A 25,260-nucleotide genomic window follows, 5' to 3' on the forward strand; every position below is an offset into this window, starting at 1 on the left:
ACTTCTTTCTCAAGCTAAAGCCTTCTCATATTGTTTGAATACAGAATGAGCAGCTATCATTACTATGACTACTATTACCTAGGCCTTGTTTTGATAATAAATCAGTTTTATTGATTGATTGATTGATTGATTGATATACGATAATTTCTTAACCTGTTTTTTAGAGTAAACCAGGCTATTCACTTCGATGGGAAGGACGACTATGTTGAGCTCGCGTCCGTTATCGCTCTAGAGTTATACGACAGGTAGCTCATTCATTTATGCTTATACATTTTCGTAACTGTTTTAGTAAGTTTTCTCTTCTGTTCATAATTGTTACGTTATACCCACTTGATTTTATGAAAAAAATACCAGGTGTCAGGAAATCGTCAATTCAATTCAAAAGGAGAGGCAATGTGTATCATATTTCTGACGTAAGCACAATACCATCATTCTTTTCTCAAATATCTTCATAGATGTTGTCTTACAGGGATAATTGTTGTCATATCTTATTTATTGTTGAAGAGGTTCATTAGTCACGTATGAGCGCAATTTTCTTCTATCAGTGTTTTTTTTTCAATGGTTAACACACGTTCCTCCATATTTGCGATGGCTATCATTCCATCTTGTTCAATGAGTTTCCTTATTTATTGTATATCTATTTTGTAGTTTCACAATAGAGTCATGGATCCGTCTGACCGGAGAGGCGGCCGACTCCAAGATGCCTGTGATCTGTACTCTGAACAACAGACTCTGCATGTTCGTAGAGAACGGGTAGGTCACATGGACTAGTGTTTTTGATAGAAGACAAAAGTGAATTGTACAAATAGGTATAGCTTACAACTTCACAACCAGTAACACAAACTAGATGACTCAAAAGGCAGTAAACTAGATTCTGTTTGAAGAAATGTTGAAGTTGACCCCAAACGCCACGTGATTTGTGATGTCAAATATTCTGTTTGGGAAATGGCCTCAGTTTTCTTTATCTTCATTGTCAACGTTAGGACCCTCTGGGAGCTAGTATTTCGTGATTTCACCTTTCCTAAAAAGACTAACGCGCAACGAACTACCGTCAATACCTCTCTTTCGGGTGATACGTTGTCAGGTTTCTAACGACGTTGTAACAACTGTCATGATTTGGTCTTGTTAAAAGATTGGGAAAATAAATGCACACACGGAAGTCTGGATCCTACATACAGTCAATACAGCGTGGCTTATTATAGAAGAAGACGAAAAGAGTATACATTTAATTCTGTTGACGGTTACCCTGTACGTGTAACGTTTTTTCTCAGCTGTTGTTTTTCTTTTCAAAGTTTCCTATACGGAAGGCTTGGGACCAGCGTTGTGCAATCGTATACCGACATCCCAGCAGAATGTTGGTGTCATATTACCCTTCTGTATGACGCACAAGGTAGGGATTCATGATAAATGGCTTTCTTACTTTTTTGTGGTGTGATATTTCCTATTTCGGCAAACGCAAGCAGATCAAAACCATCATTTTAACTCAAGTAACCAGAATGGCAGGAATTTAAAGGAGTTTCATCACAACACGGTATTGCTGGCATATTGCGTATCTATGGTTACGAACAAATGACCTTGTCAATTGACTTCCTTTACATTTAACTTCAGATAGTCATAGTTCAAATTGTTAGATATAACTTCTTTGACAGTAGTTGTAAGATGAAATATCTTTGATACAATTGTGTCTATCTATAACAGAATGGCAGCTGTCTCTCTACATAAATGGTTCTTTGGAGACAAGTACGTCGGCAGTCACTCCTTTAGCCTGGGTATGTATACGTATATGCTAAAGTGTTCTATTCATATGAAATAGTGTCCATAAGACACTACAGACCGAAGAAAACTGTTGACTGTTGATGCAGTCAAAAATTCGTGACGTGAAAGACAATAGTTACTGAAATTGTAGCTTCTATTGCAGTACCAAGGAAAGCCACCAGGGGGCTAAAATTTACCTTTGTCTTCCCAACACATACCACATATCATCTCCATCCATCCAATGGTTCATAAATAATACTGTCAACTAATAGGCGGAAGCACACACACACACACACACATACACACATACACACACACACACACACAGACACAAACACACACACACACAGACATTAACACTCAAAATAATATCTTCATATTTCATGAAGGTAACATTGATAAGTGAAGATAATAGTATTAGACTTGACTTATACCTGCTACGCAGCACCTGCTACATGACTTTTTTTTTCCGATGTCTTCAAATATCCAGACCGGAAACGACACAAATGTGTACATCGGAAGAGACGAAAACGACTTCTTTAACGGAACGATGGACGACATTCGGTTGTACGGCATCAAGCTTCAGGAGACGGAGATTGCCGAAGACGCCCGAACGTCTGACCGTCTGCGGCAGTTTCACAGAGGCTTCCTGAACGCACAGTTTACCGTGGACAACGAGAAGATGGATGGTAAAGGCACATTCGTCATATCCAGGGTTTTATCACGTGATAGTCTCATGATCTTATCACGTGATGATCACGTGATTTTTTGATGACCTCGTGATTCATGTCCCGTGATGATCACGTGGTTTGATTTGAAAGCAAGTCTGTTTATTTCTGGGGAAATCAAAGAGACATCATAAACGATTACTATTATGCGGTTTATTGCTTGACGATGGGAGGACTGCAGTATAATTTACATTTTCCTTCCAGAATGAGAAGCCATATAATTTTGTATAATCATGCAAAACATCGACTTATTTTGGTTTCTATTGGCTAGTAAAAGAGCAGTGTTTTCCCTCTCTTAACCCTCCTTAGGGTTACTTTTATTGTTATATCAAGATGCACATTTATCGGAACAAAGGTAATGATATGCAGATGTGCAATGTGCATGTAATTTTGAGAGGAGATTGTGATTCTGATGTGGCGCATTCATTTAGTATCATGGTTTGTATTATTTGACAACGTTTATGCTCCACTCTCCATCTTGAATGATGGCAACAACAGGCTCTTATTAGGCTTTATTTAACAAAATTGAACAAAAATATGAAAATTTCTTACCCTTCTTTCCAGCAACGATGCTGCTTGATGTCGGTATCCATGGACACCATGGGAAGATCGTTGGCAGTCCTGTTCTCGTTCCCAGTGCAGTAGACCAGGCGAGACACCAACTCCCGAGTGCGAAGAAAAGACGACGGAGATCGGCGGTGGAGGACGCGCACGAGGAATTGTGAATTGCTGTAGATATTAGTGGTGTATTTCATTTTGTATATTTTGTCACATTTTATACGTAAAATGTATATATAGATATATAAATATCATGTGTTTTTGTACCTTCTCTTGTTTGGTAACAAAGGATCAGTGGTCTGTTTATCATTTTATTCGCAAAATCACAAATAAACAGTTTATGTTTTTATAGTTTCTGCTGTTGGTCAACAATAAATAATCATTTCGGATTGTATTTGGGTAAAATCTTAATCATGCTTGTCGTTGTTATTATTATTATAGATCCTAAGCGAGCTAATAAAATACAGTATAAAAGAATAAGCATTTTCATGTATGAGCCGTACAGTAACCTCTATGGAAACGGAGGTATTATAATCAGTTGGTGTGTAGAAGTATAGTTTCTACTCTGTGTAGATCATCGTGTGTGTGCGCGTGCGCGTCCGGCGGAATATTCTAGAACCTCTGGATAGATTGCGATGATATTTGCCTATATTGGTATTGGGTGGGCCGACTACTCTCGTTTCGCAGCCAGGGGCTGAAATACGGTATGGTGCTTCTAAACATTCTGGTACCCATAGTGTTCTTAAGTCTAATTCAAGGCCATGCGCCATAACGACACCATGGTGACGGATGTTAGAAAAGTCAAAAGAAAAAAAGTCTACCCGACTTACTGAGGAACCTGCATCTGAAGGCCCTTCAAGTAGAGCCTACATAGATACATCACATACATATTCATACTCTTTATCGAGTTGAAGCACCGCTTCCGCTTCCAGTGTGATCTATCTTTCATCATTTCAGTGAGGTCCTTGTCACATAGTCCACTTTCTGATTCAATAAGTTCTTTAGCGTGAGGTATGGAAGGCCTCTTTAACTGTTACTCTTTAGATTAACTTCTCCTGTTTGCTTTAATTCTGGGCACCAAAAGAGCAGTTTACCGGCTGGTTCACCATGTCAAATAACATGTCCAGCAAGGCTTAACCGGCGTTGCCTGACTTCAATTGAAATAGATGGAAGAGTCCCATACAGTTCTTTGTTTAGTAGAGCCTAGTTCTATATAATTCGGACAAAAAACTGTTCATTTTGCGAACAGTCTAAAGTATTGAATAGAAGTAACCGAATGTTTTGTTTTTTACCGTACCTAGTGTTCCTTTTTTTCACTAATTTGTGAATTTCTTGATGGAGAAGTATTCCCTGTTGACCCCAGACTTTAAAACATTCATTCAATAGACAATACTCATCATCATCATCATCGGTCGACGTGATCAAATGTAGACATGTTCGCACATGTCTACACACGACGGGGTTATACCGCCCCTTACGGGGTGACATACCCTTTCGTAGGCTAATTACAAGACGGGGATGCGCCAAGACAATACTAAGGTCTTTATCTCATAAAAAAAGTTGAGTCAGAAATAAAATTTACTTTTGGTGTTTTCATCACCTCAAAGACGGCCCAAAATCCAAATCTGGGGATAAGTGTAAAAATGACCTAGTTTCAGGGACAGCCATACGGTTGAGGAAATACATACAAACTTAAGCAAGAATGCAGATGGTAGACAATAGTAAGGTCTACATTTGACAGAAATATGAGGCAAAGAAACATTTTAGTTGTCAGATTTCGTTCGTCAAAGTTAGCCAAAAAATCACATTTTTTCCAAAATCACGGAAAGTGACCTACGTCTTGTTGCAACCACACGCTAACAAAATGATAAGCCGAACTTTGCAAGGATTCATTTAATAGCTATCTCATGTATCTTTACCTGTTGTAAATTTCAATCAAAAATATTTACCACTTTGAGATTTATTGCTCCTCAAATTTGGGCAAAAAATTACGTTTTTGATGCCTGTAAACATGGTATTGTTTTGAGGCTGCCCATAGACTGAAAGCTACATGTACATCAACATCACGCCAAAATGGTACAAGCCTAAACATCATTCTAACAAGATCCTTTCCATTTTTTGGTGCGTTAAAGCATTTGGCGGTGATCGGGTCCTAAACTTGGCCAATTTCCATGTTGCTGACATGCAAAAATCTGTGAAAATGGCCTCAAAACTTGTTTGGGCTGTTGCCATGGCAACAATGAGTTTTGACCGGAAAGAAAGCTATTTTGAGGCGTTTTGGGCCAAGTACTATCACTGTGCAAAATATGAGCCAAATCTATTTTTTGACCCTGAGCACTGTTGTTTGATTCTTACAGACATTTGCTCTTAAGAACCTGCGTGGATAGGTGTTGTTTGACCTGACGGTCCTCCTAGGCCTCGATTTTCGGCCTTCTGGTGGCCGACCGTGGTACTGCAGCAGAGTCAGAACGTCCGCTGTAATATCTGATCATTTATGAACCTATGGATGCATGGATTATTTCTACATGAAATATGGCTGTTAATAATGTCTCTTACATGTTTCTTGTTTATGATCATTTCTTCATGAAGTTTTCCCTTGGTAATCAATCTCTTTTCATACTTCGTGTGATGTTAACCCTTGTCCTGCTTAGAGTTCTGTATACCAATTTACCCCCCCCCCCCCCCCCTAATTAGCTGTTTGATTAATCAGATTAAAACTTGACCTATTTCGTATATATACCGGCTTAGCATATGGGGTGTACTCCAAGCGAATACACTGGTACAAATGAAACACAGACGATGATATTAATTCACAATTATATTGTATATTCAATATAAACATCAACAAAGCATCAACAAATGTATTGAAGTCTCTCTTTATATCTTACTAGAAGAGTTCAAATAAACCTCAGTTAATATATATGAGGAACAAATAACACAAATTAGAAACAACATGTTTCAGTCGACCTCTCTCTACTTTCAATACATCAATCTACTCTGAATTCATGCATTGAATGGTACTAAAACGAGAGCATGATAAAATTACCTTCGAGAGGACTTATGCACATGTATGCGAGGTTTATATTTAACAGCACATATACATGTCATGTATCTGCCTGTAAAGTCAGCTCAACATTTTAATGATAATGTAGCAAATGAGAGTCTCTTGAAGCAGAGTTACGACCGGCATGTTTGGATGCTAGTATGAAAGATGTGAAGGTCACTTTGCAGTGCATTGTGGTAGTATGGTGACACGTTGCCACTCAGTGCTTATAATCGCCGTTTGACACGCTAATATCAGTCTGGTGTAATAGATTCCAGCGTTGTGTCCTCTCCAAACTCCGGAATTTGTTGTGTTCTCGTTATGATCAGTGTGTGTAAAACACAGAGATTACCACTTCTGTGTGGATGCCATCCATTGGACGACCGCTAGGTGGTACGATCTTTTCAGACTGCATTCTGCCGTGTTCTAGATTTGCCATGCACACGGGACATGTGTCTTTAACAGTAGGTTGTAGATTCATCTCAATGTGATGATGGCTTTCTTTCCACTTTCTCATGTGGCACAAAAGAGTCAAACAGCAGCAATAGTTCAAAGATTGTGTAGATTCAAGCTCTTCTCTGTATGACTCCTTTTGATAATGTCCGCAACATTCCATTGTTACCGCTTGTACAAGTTTAGCATGTTTTGTCTTTGAAGTGGAAAACAACATACCAAGCTAGAGAAAGAGTTTCTTATCAATGTGAACATAAAAGAAAGGTTTACCAGTTGTCTTGTTGTAGTTGTTTCTTCACACACTTGGTAGTGTGCTGTGACATTTTAAACTGGCTATAGAACTTATATAGATATATGTGCCTTAAACAGGGCATCAAATTCATCTTTTTGAAATAGAAGATTTAGTAAAGGTTCCTCTTGTAAATCATAATAGTCAAAGAGAATGGTTCAAACATTCTGTCCATTTGGATTCCTCTCTTCGAATTCTCTATCGACAATTCCCAAGCCATGCCAATGTTAATCAGTTACATACATGTACATAATATTAGCACAACATTTCCAAAGTTGGGTACATGTAACAGAACCTATGGTCAATCAAGCCTCGTCTCACAGTGGTACAAATATGTCAAGAAGAAACAGTGGATCACATCTAAAGATGTGCAACCTTGCCTTGAGGTGATGTCTCTTCTCCTGTTTGTGATGTGACATATTCTGAGAGGACTCTCAAACATATATGGTAGAGAATATATACGTACCATTGAATGTCCCATACATTAAATGATACCATGAAAGGCATGATATGTACATTATATACAGGTTTGTCATCATCTATGCTAGAGTTCTCCTCAACGGACCATACAAAGTACCAAATGTGATACATGTGATATATATGTGATATATATTGACAATAGTGGTTCTACCAAAGACTGCAAAGCGCTAGCATAATCTCTAGTAGACTACATACTAGGGCTAAGTTGATGTTGCACAAGTTACCAAACATTATGTAACGTAGTCAATTATTCTTGAATAGTAAAGCTATTACATTATAAAAAACCAACTTGCCGTTGGTAAAGTGCAGCAACATCGTGTTTCATCATGTACAATGACTGGTACCACAACTACATGTATGGATTCGCTACTGTCCTAGAATAGACATTGTTGCTATAACTAGCAATTTCTTTTACTTTTCAATTACAAAATGCACACACCTGAATATGTGTCAGATAATCTAATGTGATCTTAACATAAACGAAGAAAATGATGACAAAGTAACAAACACAAACACACACACACACACACACACACACATTTGGAATAACTTATAAAGAGGTGTTTGTGTTCAGAACGCAAACACCTCTTTTTCAAAAGTAGCTGAAACAAACTTTTTGTATAATCAACACCTCCAGAATAAGACAGACGTTTTCATATGAGCGTCGATTTAGGTCGTATTCTTTGAAGTGTACGTAAATTCATCAATTTCATTTTTTTATCTTGATAGATCTTCGTCTTCCAAGACATTGATAATGAAAGTGAAACCAATCTTTCTCGTAATGTATATGTCAGCTTTTTCTTTTTTTACTAAATTGTCTATAAATCAAATTTCACAAAGACTGGCTTGAACTGTAAGTTCCAACACAAAAGAATTACGATTGATAATAAACCATTTTGCCATTTTAAAAGTGTGTTATGTTTGCACAAAATTTTGTTTGCAACCTTTTTTTTTCAAAAGTCACCAAATTGTGTTTGACTCCAACCAGGAGATACGTTCCCCCATTTTGCTGATTTCTGACGTATGGCAACAGAACTTAATTTTTATTTCCAAATTTCTTTATTGATATTCCAGACCTATGAATTTTTATTGCTTTTCATTTTTCTCCAACAAAAGATGCCATCTTTGTTAGTTATATGCTACTTCGTCTTGAGATAAGAGCACGAAGTAGAAAAGGCGATTGGTTAGTTTGGAACAATCAATATTTTATAACAAATCTCCAAATAGTGTGGTTTTGAAATGACGAGCTTTCTGCAGTAGATTTAGTTGCGAGCTTGTATAAAAGCATGCTCGCATTTAAATTATATATTGTACATGAAGGTTCGTTTTTGGGATCGCTTGTTTTTTTTTTAAACTAAAACAATGAAAAATCTCAAGAGTCTGTTACGAACAACTGAAAAAAGAATTTGAAAATAAGAGAACCGTTTTTATTTGTAAATTCTTAGCTATTCAGTAGCCATAAATTGAATATTGAAACAGGCAGATATTACAATGTAGCCCCTGACCAAAGGTTCTGCCCTTTCTGTCCAAAGCATATTGAAGATGAATTTCACTTTTTAATGGAATGTTCTAAATACACTATTTTACGTAATGAGCTATTCACATTTCTAGAATCTATTACAGCAGATTTCAAGAACCTCGATGCTAAAGACAGATTTGTATATATCTTTAGATGCCACAACTCCCATAATGCAAAGTTAGGCAAATATATCAAAGACTGCTTTGTTATTAGAAAGAATAATGAAAGCCATGATTAGCCCAACTCGATTGTAACATTATATCTTGTTTTAGCCCTTTTTGCTATGTTAATAAGGATGTTAAGTCTTATTCTATACACCTATTTTGTACTTTGTGCAATAGTTGTTGCCATACATTGTACCATGTACAAATGTCGTGCAATAAAGTTCTATGCTATTCTCAAATCACCGCCGAAACAACAAGACGGTTTCTTTGATGGCAAAAATAACACCCAGCTAAGGAAATTGTCCTCATTTTTCAGTAGCTCATTTGTAAACATTACCAAATGTAAGCATCTACATATTGTCTTTCATGTTTAGATTGCTAAGCCAAGCTTTTTTATATCATTTTGAAAAAAAAGAAGCATTTTATTCGGAAAATGACAGATTCAATTCAGGGCGATGTGTGGCGAATTTCTTAAGCGAACCATTGGGCTGAGTACCTTATGGTTTTTTCACAGGTTTGTTATATTTTTTTGCCGTCGTATATTACTTTAAATATCAACACAACAGCAACACAAACCATAGTCCCTATTTTTTGTGATACTGATTAAATTGTATTGTCATCAGTTTCAGCTTTTCAAATTAAGGTAAGATTTTCACAACGCACCAGATTTTCTTGATTTCTGAAGAAAGCTACTGGTTTGCACTTCGTCATTGATATCCAAGCACCAAGACCAACGAATTTTCATTGTTTTCTTTCCACAAGATGTTTAACTGAAAAGCCCTAAGCCATCTTTATGAACTATATGTCATGAGCATGTAATATTTAATCGCCCCCTTATTTTTGATTGCTGATTTTTTGCCTTGTATTCCAATGGATTTATTTGGAACAGTATCAAATTTTTATCACAAATTCTCAAGTTGTGTGATTTTTTTAGATAACAATCTTTCCTATAGTGCTTTTAATTGCGAACTTATATTGATATAAATGCATGCTTTAATGCAAATAGATATGCATAATAGGTATGCATAAGTACATGTAGCTGTGTTTGTGGGCCTCTTGGACTTTGTTCAAACCTGAAATCCCTACAAAAGATAACGTCACAAACAGCCACAGGAGGACTTTAAAAATGTGAATGCCGCTGTGATATGAAAATTCATATTCCTGCTGACGCAGTAGTAACATCAATTATTTAATCACCAGCGAAATACGGCAACTATAAAGAATATTCCCAATTGCCCCCATTTTTCAGTCGCTCATTTGTAAACATCACCAATTATTGTACACACCGACAGAAAAGTGTTTTCTCGCCTTTCATCTTTAGATTGCTAGACCAGGCTCTTGATAAGTAGAATAAAAAGAAATCGTGCCGCTATTTTGAAAAAACTAATTGTCAAACTGGTGGTCGACAATGTACACTTTTTTCAAAGCTACTACCGTAAGCTACGGAACTAGAAAATGACAACTTTCTGTTGGAAATAAAGCCAATTCCTACACTCCCTTCTCATTGATAAGTACTATCATTTAAGGACGGGTCGTAGCTGTTTGTCTCAGGGGAGTTTGCGGTACATCATTCGAAGTCCCTCTAAAGTCATCCTGGCTGTGTGTTTCTCCTTTTGGCCACAGCAAGTAAATTTTATGGATGACATCCTCTGCAGACTACAAAAATAGTGCGATAGGGCGGAAAGAAACAAGATGGGTGAAAAAAACAAGATGGCTACATTTTCAAAAATAGGCACCATAAAGTTGTGATGACTGTTGTAAAAAGAATTAAAGGGATAAAACATGGTATCAGAGCCAACAAGGCATTCATTCCTGTATTTAAGACGTGTACTGGTGTGGTAAAAGTGACACTAGTGTGGTAGACTGGCATCACCAACAAAGTTGGTAGCCACACTCATAGCTTCCATACTGGTGTCACTTTTACAACTATCCAACAAGTTTCATTTCTACAACTACAGTCCTGAGTACCTCGCAAGTGGCAATTTCAAGTACAATTATTAGGCTACAACACTATATTTGCTCATTTTGGTACTTTATCCGTCATGTTGACCATCCCCGCAGAAGAAAAAAAATCTTTCTTTTTTTCTGAAATCGGGCGAAAACTAATGCGCGCGCTGATGTCATCCATAAAATTTACTTGCTGTGGCCTTTGTTGCAACCTGATTAGTGCAACCTTCGATTCTATGCGGAGTATATCATGCAAAATCGCACGTTCAGAGCCAGAACAATTTAGTTATAGCAGTTTTGGTCAGACATGTTGGAATTTTCCGTGTTAGTGTTTTCGTACCTACTACGCTGCTGGTAGGCAGAGGACTGGGTGGCGCCCGGGTCAGGTAGAATAGAAGGGCGTTGGTAGCAGTTTTGGTCGGACATGTTGGTATTTTCGGCGCTAGTGTTTTCGTAACTACTACGCTGCTGGTAGGCAGAGGACTGAATAGTGCCCGGGTCGGATAGAGTCGAAGGGTGCTGATAGCAGTTTTGGTCGGACATGTTAGAATTTTCCGTGCTAGTATTTTCGTAGCTACTACGCTGCTGGTAGAAAGAGGACTGGATAGCACCAGGGTCAGGTAGAATAGAAGGGTGTTGGTAGCAGTTTTGGTCGGACATGTTAGAATTTTCCGTGCTAACATTTTCGTAGCTACTACGCTGCTGGTAGAAAGAGGACTGGATAGCACCAGGGTCAGGTAGAATAGAAGGGTGTTGGTAGCAGTTTTGGTCGGACATGTTAGAATTTTCCGTGCTAACATTTTCGTACCTACTACGCTGCTGGTAGGCAGAGGACTGGGTGGCGCCCGGGTCAGGGAGAATAGAAGGGCGTTGGTAGCAGTTTTGGTCGGACATGTTAGAATTTTCCGTGCTAGTATTTTCGTAGCTACTACGCTGCTGGTAGGCAGAGGACTGGGTAGCGACCGGGTCGGAGAGCGTCAAAGGGTGTTGATAGCAGTTTTGGTCGGACACGTTAGAATTTTCCGTGCTAGTATTTTCGTAGCTACTACGCTGCTGGTAGAAAGAGGACTGGATAGCACCAGGGTCAGGTAGAATAGAAGGGTGTTGGTAGCAGTTTTGGTCGGACATGTTAGAATTTTCCGTGCTAACATTTTCGTAGCTACTATGCTGTTGGTAGGCAGAGGACTGGGTGGCGCCCGGGTCAGGGAGAATAGAAGGGTGTTGATAGCAGTTTTGGTCGGACACGTTAGAATTTTCCGTGCTAGTATTTTCGTAGCTACTACGCTGCTGGTAGAAAGAGGACTGGATAGCACCAGGGTCAGGTAGAATAGAAGAGTGTTGTTGGTAGCAGTTTTGGTCGGACATGTTGGAATTTTCTGCGTTAGTGTTTTCGTAACTACTACGCTCTTCGTACGCTGTATTCAGCGCTCCCTGTCCGTAAGGGACAGCATCCGAAGACCCAGACGAATCTGTATCGCGCAAACTGTCATGGTCTTCAAGACGGCCCTCGGCGTATGGACTGATCTCCGATCCATCCAAACTGTCGTGGTCATCAAAACGACCCTCAGCGTAAGGACTGATGACTGACCCGTCCAAACTGTCATGACTGTCGAGGGGCCAGTTAGAGCATGCAGTGACCGCACGGACACCGTGGGATTGCTGTGCGTTATCCTGTCTAACGGTGGGACAGAGCTTAACCCTCAAACACCTGAAACACTTACAAACTACCTTCCTAACCAGCAACAAACCAGCAATAGCTGCAACGGAAATGTACCACACGGCATTGTTGTCTCTTTCGACACTCATGCTCGTGCTAATCATCAGTGACGGCTCTGTTGTTTGTCGTGTTGTGGTATGATGTTGTGTTATTACCAGTGGGAGCACTGTTGTAGCGGGTTGTTGTGTCGTGTGAGAATGCGTCAGGTGTGTGTTGTTTGGCACCTCAAAGCTGGTTGTGTAGGACCCACTCTCAGAAGAAGCAGTGCAAAGTGTGTTCCTGAACGCCAAAGGCCCCGTACCCTCAAGCCAAAGTTTGAAGCTGGACTTACCCAAGTAGTTAGAACAAACCTTCCATTTCTGGGGGTCCCTGATAGCAAGATTCTTCTTTTTACATTTTGTCCACCCCTCACCCCTTAAGTAGGTCCCTACTGTAACAGTTAAGTTGCCTATTGTCAGATTGGCGTGTGTCGTCGTGTTTGTGTTGTACGTTATGTTCATCGAGTATTCCGACCCGTCGGCAAAGGCCCAGGATACCCGGGGCATGTCCTCCCAGTACACGTTACCAACGGCTTCGTATTCTTGGGACTCGTGATTTTGCTCGACGTTTACAATCTCCACAAACGGTGCCGGGCAGGGCAGGGCGCTGACATTAACCTGTACAGGAGACTTTTCAGTCAGGGACCAGGCGGGACACAATGTTGATATGAAAATTCCTGAATGCCAAGGGTGTCGCCCTGTCACTTTCCAGCGCCTCCACAGATGCCCATACAGCCCAGCGTTCGCACACGTACAGCGCAGGGGATTGTATGGTATCCGAATATCCCACCCGGCTAAGTCTTCCCTCCCTGGATACGCAGCGGCTATGGCATTTCCCTTCAGATTCACTTTGCCTAGTTTTGCCGGTTTGAACCAAAGACCTGACAGAAAAGTTAGCTTGTTGCCCGCCAAGTTTAGAACAACCAATCGCTGATTTGAGTGGAACGCGCCATCTGCAATCCAAGAGATTTCATTGTACTCCAAGTGCAAGTTGTGCATGTTACCAAGCTCAGCAAACATGCCTACGCTGACTGACTGGAGCTTGTTTTCAACGATATAGACATGCCGTACAGACAGAGCTCCCTGCAGTACCCCAGGCGCTATGTACCAGATAGAATTTGCACTTACGTCCAGCCAGTCCAGCTGTAGTCCACGCAGCATGCCGGGTGCCATCGTCAGGATCTGGTTGTCCACGAGATAGAGGAACCGCAGCAGCGGCAAGCCGTCAAAGGCACCAGCCTACCATGTAAAATTCTTGTTGTTAGGTAGACCATTTTGAGGACTATAATTTAGCAAATGAAAATGTTCAAGCCTAGCTAACCAGGTGACTCGTGTGGGGTTTGACGAATGTGATGATAATAAATGTCAGCAAATCCAACAATGTTGCTGTAAATGCTGTTCACGAATTCATGACATGTAGATTTGCTTGCAACACATGTATTTAATTTCAATATAAGTGACTGACGTGTATACTGAAAAACAGTGCAATAAAACCCAATATAAAGCGTATCGCTGGACACCGAACAAGGTCTCATTATTATTCATCATTACTTGTTTACATGCACAAAATACGCCTTCATACATGAAAGAAACAGGACATGAAATTAATAAAAAATGATTTATCAAAGAAAAATGTGCAGGAGAACAAGCCTACAAGGCTTATGCTAGCCCCCTCCTTCAAACTTCACAAATATTAATCATAATACATTGTACTAATGAACTTATGATTCAATCAACAAAATTAATCATCAGAAACAAATAAATAACAACACGAATGTAGATTTCTTTTCAAACTTTTCATCATTTAAAATTCGGGTTGCAATACCAGTTGAATGCATTTCTACATACGTATCGTAATCTTACCTCTATACATGTCATGTTGTTCTCTATTAGGACGAGTTCCTTGACGCCCTCCATCCCCTCAAACGTGCCGCTTCTCAGGGTCTCAAGGTTGTTCTGCCAGATGACCAGGGTCTTCACCTGTGGAAGCTTAGCAAGAGCCCCTACCTCTATGGTCGTTATGTTACAGTTGACAAACCATAGTTTACAGTCACTACCGCATGGCAGCTTTGAGACAGCGGTGGTGTCACCTGAAGTCAGAGTACCGACATTATGATCCACCATGACAAGTACAGTGGTGTCCAGTAGGGAGGGTCTCAAAGTGACACTCAGGACTTCACCAGTGACAGAGCTACTTGACACACTTCTGTTACCTGCACAGTCGTAGCAAACCATGGAGGTTGGATACAAATAGATGTTATCAAAAGGACCTTGGTAACTATCAAAAGAGGATGGCTTCCACCTGGACTGATACTTGCCAATGTCATACCGGTACTTTGATTCGCCATTACGGCTGTCCCCAACACTACATCTCAGCGGTGATACATTCTGACAGTGTTGCCAGTCCCCTGCCTCTACACACGGCACTACCAGACGCACAGCCAACACAAGGTACAACCTCAGCACCCACTTTGCAGCCATATCGTCAATTGCACACTCTTCACCCACTACTTAAGACAACAGAATAAACTTCCTCCCTACGAAATGTCTTTTCGCAATGCTAGAACGATCGAGCTAGTATTATCCCACTTCTAAAGACCAACAAATGTCTTCAAACAATCCAGCACAGACTATACCACAGTACCTGTACCACAGTGATGTCCGCTCGGGCCAGACATTAGCGCCAACTCTGGCAGGCCTGAGAATGTGTTCATTTGCACAATAGAATGTGTTTATCCAGCCTGAATGAAATTAACTTGTAATATTCAGCATTTTGCCGTCAAACCTTTGAAGTCCCTTTTCCGATCTTTTTTGTGTGCATCATTTCCTACGGAGCGTAATTACCGTCCCTGGCCTAGATTACCAACCGAAGCGATGTTTTGTCTCTTTGAAGTGTTTGTTTACTCTCCTGTGGTTTCTTGATTGGTCGATTATAAAAACAGACTTGTACGAATCGCGCGGTATTTCATCTCATAGCATCTTAAAAGTGTGGTGCACAAAGTTTACAATTTGATAAGAAACGTGGACTTGATATAAGACTTTTTATTCAATAGTAATGTTTGTGTGTGTTTGCGTGTGTTGTGTGTGTGTGTGTGCGTGTATGTGAACATACTGTTTGGTTGTGCCTGTCTGTGTACATTTGTTTGTGTGTGTGTGTGTGTGCGTGTTTGTGTATGTGTGTGAATGAGTGTGTGTGTGTGTGTGTTTTTGTGTGTGCTATGTATGTGTGAGTGTGTGTATTTGCGTATGTATGTGTGAAAGTATGTTTGTGTGTGCCTTATGATCAGTTTACCACAGTTTAAGTCAGTAAGAAGAGTCACCGGCCCTTACCACAAAATATAACTCGTGGTGTTGCGGGGTTGCCCCTCAATAAACATTCAACATGTCGCCAAGATTTTGAAATTTTACATGTGTGTGTGTGTGTCCCGTCAATTTTTGGTTATTTAGTAATCCTGTTTCCTTGACCCTTATCACGAATTGGAGAGCTTTCTCATTTTTTCTACGGGATTGCCTTTCAATAAATATTCAACATTTTGTCATCAAGCTTTTGAAGTCTTGTGACATACACACAGTTTCATTTTGAGAATAGAATATTTGACGGATGCCACCGAATGTTTTGGCTTTAACCGAACTTATTATTACTTTTTTCATTAATTTGTCAAATCAAGTAGTATTGTAATTACGGAATATGAGACTTTAGAAACAATACGACTCTCTATACTTGAAAAATACTGCTTTATTTTATGTAGAATTTTGCAATTGCACAGGCAAAATGTGTAATGATGATTGTGTCTAAAACCGGGTAACTCACGTGAAAGTAACACATGAGATGTACACATGGCGCAAATTGCGGTACAGTTTAAAGAGAAATTCTAGACTGCGACAAGAATCACTTGATCTGAAGATACAAAAAGTCAATGTGGCAAAGCTATCAAGGTCATTCACAAGTATTTTGTCTTAAGAAGTGTTGTTACTAGACTGTACACGTGTATCTTTCTTCACACACAGTTCAGTATTACAGGTGAAGTATTTTTTTTTCTTTTCTCAGTCGTCCGTAGTCATGGCTTCATGTGTAGTGACAGACTGTGTCCGGGTGGGTACGTGTGGCTTTTCTCCCTTTTTGGTTGTCTCCGGCGGCGACTTGCTGAATTTCTTGATTGAGAAGTATTCTCTGTTGGGGAGGCCGCGCATCACGCCACAGCTCAGGGCACTCCGGTAGAGGCTCATGTCCGTGGCGTCATACCTAAGGATGAGATACATTATGGGAAACGTTACAGGTCATAGGTTACAAGCATGGTTTAAATCGTTTGCATCAGTTTCCTGTTTGCAATTTTTTAAATCTTTTTATTTTCATTTCATTTCATTTCAAAGGATTATGTCCTATGCGACACTAATGGATTTTCTTTGATAAAGTCTCAAAATCACAAAGTCAGGCTACTTAAAACAGGCTAGTTAGTCTACTGCAATAAAGTACCAGTCATACAGAACCATGAAAATAGGTTAAGGTACACCGTGCAGTTACGTTAGAAAGGACCTTTCATCCGTAAGTTAGATACATTTTTTGCGCGTTTTTATCCACTTAAAATATTCTCCTTATTTTCCGTTTGATCATTCATGTGGTGAGGTAAAGCTTTGCGACATGATGAACGGTGACGTCATACCATTCGTTTGTCCTCTCGTCGTAACACTCCACGTGGCAGATGGTGGTGTAGCCGTTGAACCCTCCCACCGCGAACAGCATGTCGTCGATCACTTCGATGCCGAAGTTGGAGCGCGGGTTGTACATATTGGGAATCATCGTCCACTGGTTAGACCCCGGGTCATACCTGCAACATGTTCGAAAGAAAATGTAAAATGTTCAGACAACGTTAGAAAGAACCTAATATACATTATCCATGTGAGTAGGAATCGTTACGATGTATGCTATCCAAAGAAAAAAAAAATTTAGTCCGTCTTACTCTAATTAATGATAGCCTTGAGCTAGTTGAGCAACCCTTGCTGTATGTCATGCCAACAGATGAAAACCTCGTAATATGGTAATATAAGTCAGCTTTAATTAGATTTTTACACATAGTTTCATCCTAAACACGTATTTTGAATCGGAGCTTTTTATGCCCCCGACCTTTCCCCTTTGATCCCAATGACCCGACACTTGACCTTTACAGAACCCCTGACCTTTTCGCAGTGTTGAGCCTGTTGGCGCCGTTTAACCTTCCCCTAAACCTTTTCCCTTGGACCCTAATGACAGTGAACCCTCCCACAGACCTTCCCCCTTTTATCCCAATGACCTGACCCTTTCCCCTGACCTTTCCACAGCGTTGAGCTTGTTGACCCCAATGACGTAACACTTGACCCTGACCTAACCCCTGACCTTTCTGCAGTGTTGAGCCTGTTGGCGCCGTTGAAGCCCCCCACGGCGTACACGTAGTGTCGGTAGGCGATGACGCCGATGCCGCTGCGGCGGCTGCGCATGTTGGCGATGGAGATCCACTCGTTCACGGCGGAGTCATAGTACTCCGCGCTCTGCAGGCACTCCTGACCGTTAAACCCGCCACAGATGTACACTCTGGAGAAGAAACATGACAGACAAAATATTGTTGTGTTGTTTGCATGCAGATGTTTTAGGAACTAGAAATACAAGATTTTCAAGCAAACACAGCATATTTCACTTCATATCCCTTTCAATACAAAATGGACTGTTCTAAAATCAAAACGGAACATTCCAAAATAACTTCTGCCTAAAAGGAAACTACATAAATCCATTCTAGTACCAAAGGCATTGTACATTCACATAGGAAACAAGGTAACTGTCATGCCTCATAAGCATAATAAGGGTGCCTTCACAGAGTGATGACAGCATTTTAATGGCCAAAAGTGGACCGTGTCGCCAAAATTTGAATCGGCAACGCATAATATGAGAAACGATGTAATGGGTTCAAAACATTTAGTTCTAGTTGGACGATACAAACAACATCATATGAAAGTACCAGAGTTACCAACCTAGGATTGATTTGCTCAAAAATTCGTATTTTCCCAGAACTATCGCAAGTGGAATATGTTATCACCAAGCACAGTAGGGGCATCTTTTCTGGATATTTTTTAAAGAAGGACATCGTAACTGGGTAGTTTTAAAGAACACTAACCTTGCAGATAGATGTGCAAAAGCTAGTTCGGTGTAATATAACCAGCTGCTGTCGCACAAGGTGCCTGCGAAGCTGTTGCGTTACGGTTATACCGGCTATATAGATACAGGTACAGATACAGTATGCCTACCTTCCCCCCAATGCCGTAGCACTGGCGTCACTGCGCTGTGCCGTCATGTGTCTTATCAGGCTCCACTGGTTGTTGTTGGGGTTGTAGCGCTCCGCTGCGTTCGTGCGCACCTTAGAAGAAATACAACAGTAAACCAATGAACGCTTTAAAAACGTATTGCAGACAGTACTAGACAGAGGCAGTTTTAACAAGTTAACGCTACTTATGAAAACACGACATACTATGGTGCGTAGTTACAAAGGAAATGTTTCACTACGTCCAAGTACTACAACTTTGTGGTAGTGCAGTATGTGTATTATTAAAGGTTTCCTCACTAGCTACATTAGCGTGTCGAACTTCCATTGTTCTCTCATTGGTGAATGAAGAAAGAACTGTTTGCACTGAATATTCTTAGCTAGGTAGGAAACCTGAAAGACGAGAAGGGAATACAGACGGATTTTTATTCCTTCTCTCACCTCACCTCACCTCACCTCATCTCACCTATCCTATCCCTTGACCTCTAGTGGGTCATTGGGGCACCATGACTATTCGCTCCGCTATCCTCCTCCATCTGACTGTCCTTTACTGCTCTCATAGCTTCAGCTATGCTTAATCCGTTCCACTCTCTTAAAACGTGTAAAATTTGCTACAGAATTCTTACCTGTCCGTCAAACCCGCCCATGGCGAAGATGTGTCCTCCCTGCACCGTGACGCTGACGTAACATCGGCGGCAGTTCATGGGCGCCACCTCCGACCAGCACAGCTTCGCAGGGTCGAAGCACCGCACGGAGTTGAAGTACTCCACACTGTCAAACCCACCGATCACGTACAGTTTCTGGTTCAGGCAGGCGATGCCGTGGTACGCCCTGCTGACAAGAGGGTGCCGTTATGAAGTTAGATTCAATACATCGTACACTTACACTTACACACACACACACACACACAAGCACAACCACAAGCACACGCATTCGTGGACACACACACATAGAGAAAGAGATAGGGAGTCATGCACAAACACAGTCGCACAGTCACGCACTCACACACACACACATGTACACACAGTCACATACACACGTAGTCAAACAGACAGGCACACAGTCACATACACACACGCAATCACACAGACGCACAGTCACATACACACGCGGTCACACAGACACAGACACACACGCAAACACACACACACACACACAAACAGGTAAACGCAAACACGTAAATCAGACAAAAAGTAGGTAGGAGTGATGTCTGTCCTTGGTGCTGAACAATGTGTTCTTATCTACCAACAACCACAAATCTTTTTACATTGTACATTGAAAACATTCTGGATTAAATGTGTACTCCCGGGTACCTGGGGTGGCTATCTCTTGGTTCCACGTCCACCCAGCGGTCGGCACGGGTATCGTACGTCTCGACAACAGGAGTCGGGCTGCGGTCACTCCACCCCCCGACGGCGAACAGCACTTCGTACGGTATCCTCGGGATGGCCAGCGGGTGGCTGAAGTCAGTGAGTGACTAAAAAGATACAACCGTTCAATATTAATGATAACTCTTATCGTTTTTGCCATATCAAATTAAAACCATTGGAAACCTGTACTAACAGCGCTACTGATATCTTAAGTCTGTTTTAATTCTCTGGTATGTTAATATTCGCAACATATGAACTAATCTTGAGCTCATTTCTAAGTATTCAGATATGTTTTAGGATCATGTAACCGTATTCACGCCAGTGCGCTTTCCTTTTTTCTACAGTCCTTTGCTAAAACCTGGTTAGGCAAAGTTGAAGTTAATGATATTTCCATAGCCTTTTTGAAGCTATAGAGGCAGTTGGTCGTTATCCACTGTGTCTAGAGAACGATATTGGGAGGCGGAGCCCATCCCTGTCTTTCTTTTTACCTCCTCAACAGTCAGGTAACCATGTGTACACCCGGAGAAAATGGGGAAAGTCATTTAAAGGGAAAATGATCGGTAGCGTGACATGATTGAGCCCAGGACCTCTAGGTTCTGGGCAAAACTCTCTGCAATTACGCCTCACGACGCCACAAACCTGGTTACTGAGCTTAGTACTGTAAATGCAGAACTAAGAAAGTTAAGCGGTGGTTTAATGTCCGCGGTTTTCGCGGAGGCCGCTTCACCGCGAAAATAAAACCACTGCCAACGTTTTTCCATGGCAGTAAGCGACTAGAGTGAATAGTGCTACCGCGAACATAAAACCACCGGAAAAAGTCCCTTTTCCCGCTACCACGAAATTAAATCCCCGCGATCTTAAATGCATTTACTGTATTTTACTACAGACCTGGTTGCTGAGCTCCAAGTCGTAGAAGAACTTGACGGCGTCCACGACTCTCTGTTTGCAGGCGTCGTTATCCCTGATGAGTTCGTGGGTCTTTACTTTACTCATGAAGTAGTCCGGATTGAGCAGGCCCACACGGACCTTCTGGAACAGTCTACACAAAGAACAAAATGTAGACATCTTAAATATTAGTCCACGGACCAGGACTCCAAATTTCTCATGTCGGTACCATCTGAGATGGCAAATTCTCCTTGTGATTTGCACCTACTATATGCTACTGTACCAGCAGAATGGCTATCACAATAAGATATACTTTTAAGAACGTACCGAATACATACAGTATGGTGTCTCCTAGCAAGTGGACTTTATGGGTGCCTTGTCTATCATTTAACTTTCTTATTTTGTATCATCTGACATGTTGATGTACAAAACACTTCGTCTTTTTGATCCAGAGACTTGTGACTTGGCAAAGTTTTCAGTATTTTTACTCACTTAGCGGGTAGACCGTGGAAGATGGGTACAAGAATGGGTACAATATTCTTACGCTGACTAGCATTATTTAAATCAATGTTTTACAAAAGACCATTCATGCAATTGAACATTTCTGTGACTGCATTGACAGAACATTGTGCATGGCGATATGCCAGGTATAGACAATCTAACTTGTACAATACTTGTAAGAATGAGATTTTTCACCTCGGAACGTACTCTACTCGCGCTGGGAAGTCGGAGTTGACCCAGTGTACTAGACCCTCGAACACAAACTCTTCGTCTTTGGCGTTTAAGTAGTCGTCCGCTAAGATGTTCTCGAAGTCTTCCACGGAAAGGAGTTGCAGTTCTTCATTGGCTAATAGAAAAAGAAAGAAAGAAAGAAAGAGAGTGATAGATTATTATTATATTCTTTAAAAACTGTTTTCACTGGCATTTTTATACATTTATAGGACAAAAAAGCTAGCAGAGTAGTAGAGGCAGATATGATATTGATAAGTAAAAGATTAGTATCATGAGGAAGTATTCAATAATGATAATTGTACGTCGATGAAGGTGGACATCCAGGTAAGCCAAATAGCAATTACTCGCCCAACTGGAATCTAAAAGCAAATTTAGTAGCTTGAGTATTGCTATTTGGCAAATGACAATAATTATAACTTTCATTGTACATTCACCGTGCGTACAGACACACAGATACATCAGTGGTAACAGAGTACACAGTAAAAACAAGCAAACGGACAAACAAACAAACACACAGACAGACACCATCGTTGGCAAACTTACGGGCACCGGCCATGACATCCGGAAACTTGGTGATGATGAAGTCATAGCAAGCCTTCTCGAGCCCAGGGCAGAAGTAGCTCTTGGAGAACTCTCGTATCCCGATCACGTTCTCAGGGCTCAAGTGACGTCTGTAGGGCACAAGAATTCGAAGACTTTGAAGGTCAGTAAAATGACGTCGTGATATGACACCAGGGACAATGATGTGAACAAAGTGTATCAGATATGATTATTCCTCAGTACGCTGAGTACAGTCTTTAGATGTTCAAATGCTAGAGCAGACCCAGTCGTACAGCACAGCACAGCGCAGCATAGCAAATGCTCTAAGCATATTCATGATTAATCACAAAAACAAACACACAGTTGAAACAAACACACAGTTGAAACAAACACACAGTTGTTGAAACAAACACACAGTTGAAACAAACACACAGTTGAAACAAAAAAGTTTAGTTGGTAAACATATAAAAAGCTCCATGGCCAAAATTTAGGAAATGTAACGCATTTACGTGCCTGAGGAATTTGCAGCACTCTTTGACGATGCCGTTGATGTTGAACTGGTCGGCCGCTGGGAGGAGCTCCTGCACGTTAGCCTCGTTCACGTGCACGTCACGTGTGTACGCGTACTCCAGGATCAACTCCAGCATTTCCGCAGAGATACCTGCGTTCGAATATTAGTTATTTAGTCAATAAATATATCAATAAATTGATCAATTATGAATTTATTTATAGCAGACAAGAGAGGATCGTATGGGGAAGGAGAATGAAAATTGCAGTCGGAGATAATTACACATGAAATTACATGAAGATCCTACAGTTACGGAACGTGTTGATGTGGCATACACCCATACATCAAATGATTACAGAAATCTGTTTAAGCATCTTGCTCTTTCTCAAATATAGTTGAAATACAAGAAATGAGAGTGACTGTGTGTATTTACTATGTTCTACCTGGGAATGTCGATGACTGACATGGCTGATTCTGTGCATCCGTTGGTGAACAAAGCTCTGTACATAAACAGTAATGAAGAATTCACCACTTAATAGAATGGTTTATTGATACATATATTCATGCATACATGGATATACTAAACAACATTGCAGTCTGTTATATCTTGCTGGAAAACTGTCTGAATTAAGTTATTAACCTTATGATTTATTAATGTGACATTATAAAATGAAAAGTTAGCAGTAGATCTACTCTATCAAATGCACGTCAAAGTTGTCAAGGAAAAGTTATGACACTGACATATCATATTTAAAGATTAGGCGCGACAGTTAGTCACAATCATGATCAGTGTAATATAACCAGCTGCTGCCGAAGCCCAAGAGCGGTATGTCGGCTATACAGACACAGGTGCTAGGGGGTTGCTTTTCTACGGGCCGCCATCGTGTTACTGTGTAACCGCCTAGAAATGTTATGCTATGCATAAACATACTTTCTGTCTGTATTCAATTCACCAATATTGCAATAGCAAGTCTGTACCAAAATACCGATGCCCCCACCTGAAGTACTGACTGCAGCCGGCCAGGATGGTCCTGTGTGCCGGGAACTCCACTCCCTCCACCCGCAGTCTCACGTCGCACAGCTGCCCGTTTTTTCTCAGCTCGTTCCATGTGTTACAGGCGTGGACGCTCACCTGAAATAGTCCACATTTACATAATCCTCCAGCGACCCAGTACAGACAAAATTGTCAGCAAAAGTGTATTATGAGCAACAAAAAGACCCTGAGAGCTTCTTATGACGGCTCATGGAATGCAAATTGACCTTATGAAGGATATTGCATTTGGCTTTATCATTGAGTCCTATTTCAATGTGAAATGCCATAAATATGTTGCTTAAGTAGTGCTTATGTTGGAACTATGTGCTGAATTGCACACTACGTGATTGTGCTATGTGACGACCGAACTACAGAGAATCAGGACGTTAGTTGTTTGTCATGTTACTGAGCACACTAGTTCATAGATCAGTTGTGCTTTAGATGCGCAACAGACTGAACTGCTTTTATCCATCACATATATATGTGGGTTGATTTTCAACGTATTAGAGGTCTAGATTTTCTCAAACGCAGAATCTCCAGTCTATTGTCCCATCTGAAGGACCGTAACCCCTACAAGTAGCGTGTAAATTGATGTGAAGAACACGGATGCGTCCATGCAGATGATATCAAACGATACCTTTTTCTCCACGGGCGCATCTTGCTCCATTTCTTCCCCATCGTCATCTGAATACTCCCACTCCATGCCAGTCCCTGGTATCTCCATCATATCTGCGATTTCTCTACCACTTGTCAAATTAAAATGTCCTTAAGTTGGTCTTAAACTTGAGTCTGCGGGATTTCGGGGACGAGACAAACAATCAACGTGATATTTTGTTGTCCCGCAAACACTCCATAGCGATTCTCCCGCGAAAAGCAATGTTCTAGAAGTGCGAATGACGATTTGCTAGGGTTTGGGTCGGAGTGACCTCTTATGACCTCGACCTGGCATGCTGATTGGTCAGGAACTGCCTTTGTCTGACTACGTATTAACACAGGAAATAGTGATGGCTGTTGCGTCACTAACGTTTATTTGTTTGAATTGTCTCATCATTTGTACACACAATAAACACCACCTTGCGGCTCAATTTCAAACTACACTGATTTTCTCCGTACAGCCGTTCGAGTATATTTTGATCCGACGCCTTTCTATTCTGGGTAATACACATGTTCTAGAACATTAAACTCTGTACATTTTATTGTTTACGGATATACAA

At 40.8% G+C, this 25,260-nt stretch overlaps 3 protein-coding genes across 5 annotated transcripts in view; 1 reads left to right on the forward strand and 2 right to left on the reverse strand.

The window, feature by feature from the left end:
- Nucleotides 1-3,392, forward strand: part of LOC118424933 — a 32,753-nt gene extending 29,361 nt beyond the window's left edge. The window contains exons 61-66 of the mRNA XM_035833738.1: nucleotides 165-245; nucleotides 649-753; nucleotides 1,293-1,390; nucleotides 1,699-1,769; nucleotides 2,246-2,444; nucleotides 3,048-3,392. Of these exons, the coding sequence (XP_035689631.1) occupies nucleotides 165-245; nucleotides 649-753; nucleotides 1,293-1,390; nucleotides 1,699-1,769; nucleotides 2,246-2,444; nucleotides 3,048-3,208 (715 nt within the window). The 3' untranslated portion in view covers nucleotides 3,209-3,392. The remainder of the gene's footprint in view (nucleotides 1-164; nucleotides 246-648; nucleotides 754-1,292; nucleotides 1,391-1,698; nucleotides 1,770-2,245; nucleotides 2,445-3,047) is intronic.
- An 8,004-nt stretch (nucleotides 3,393-11,396) lies between these two features.
- LOC118424934 lies at nucleotides 11,397-15,609 on the reverse strand. Its single transcript, XM_035833739.1, has 3 exons — nucleotides 14,555-15,609; nucleotides 11,749-13,930; nucleotides 11,397-11,455 (listed from the first exon to the last, which is right to left on the reverse strand). Exons 1-3 carry the CDS (start codon nucleotides 15,170-15,172, stop codon nucleotides 11,397-11,399), a joined length of 2,859 nt encoding a protein of 952 aa, XP_035689632.1. The 5' UTR covers nucleotides 15,173-15,609.
- A 1,087-nt stretch (nucleotides 15,610-16,696) lies between these two features.
- Nucleotides 16,697-25,001, reverse strand: LOC118424814 (kelch-like protein 10). 3 transcript variants are annotated; one of them, XM_035833608.1, is made up of 13 exons: nucleotides 24,684-25,000; nucleotides 24,012-24,145; nucleotides 23,461-23,513; nucleotides 23,019-23,169; nucleotides 22,509-22,636; nucleotides 21,930-22,080; nucleotides 21,237-21,387; nucleotides 20,292-20,455; nucleotides 19,605-19,812; nucleotides 18,965-19,074; nucleotides 18,063-18,257; nucleotides 17,353-17,517; nucleotides 16,697-16,934 (listed from the first exon to the last, which is right to left on the reverse strand). In XM_035833608.1, exons 1-13 carry the CDS (start codon nucleotides 24,771-24,773, stop codon nucleotides 16,736-16,738), a joined length of 1,899 nt encoding a protein of 632 aa, XP_035689501.1. In that variant the 5' UTR covers nucleotides 24,774-25,000; the 3' UTR covers nucleotides 16,697-16,735. The 3 variants fall into 3 exon arrangements, with proteins under 3 accessions (XP_035689501.1, XP_035689502.1, XP_035689503.1); XM_035833609.1 differs by having other exon boundaries at nucleotides 19,605-19,809; nucleotides 24,684-24,999; XM_035833610.1 differs by lacking the exon at nucleotides 24,012-24,145 and having other exon boundaries at nucleotides 24,684-25,001.
- Nucleotides 25,002-25,260: the final 259 nt, after the last annotated feature.

This window comes from Branchiostoma floridae, chromosome 10 (assembly GCF_000003815.2).
Source record: "Branchiostoma floridae strain S238N-H82 chromosome 10, Bfl_VNyyK, whole genome shotgun sequence".
NCBI classification, from domain to species: domain Eukaryota; kingdom Metazoa; phylum Chordata; class Leptocardii; order Amphioxiformes; family Branchiostomatidae; genus Branchiostoma; species Branchiostoma floridae.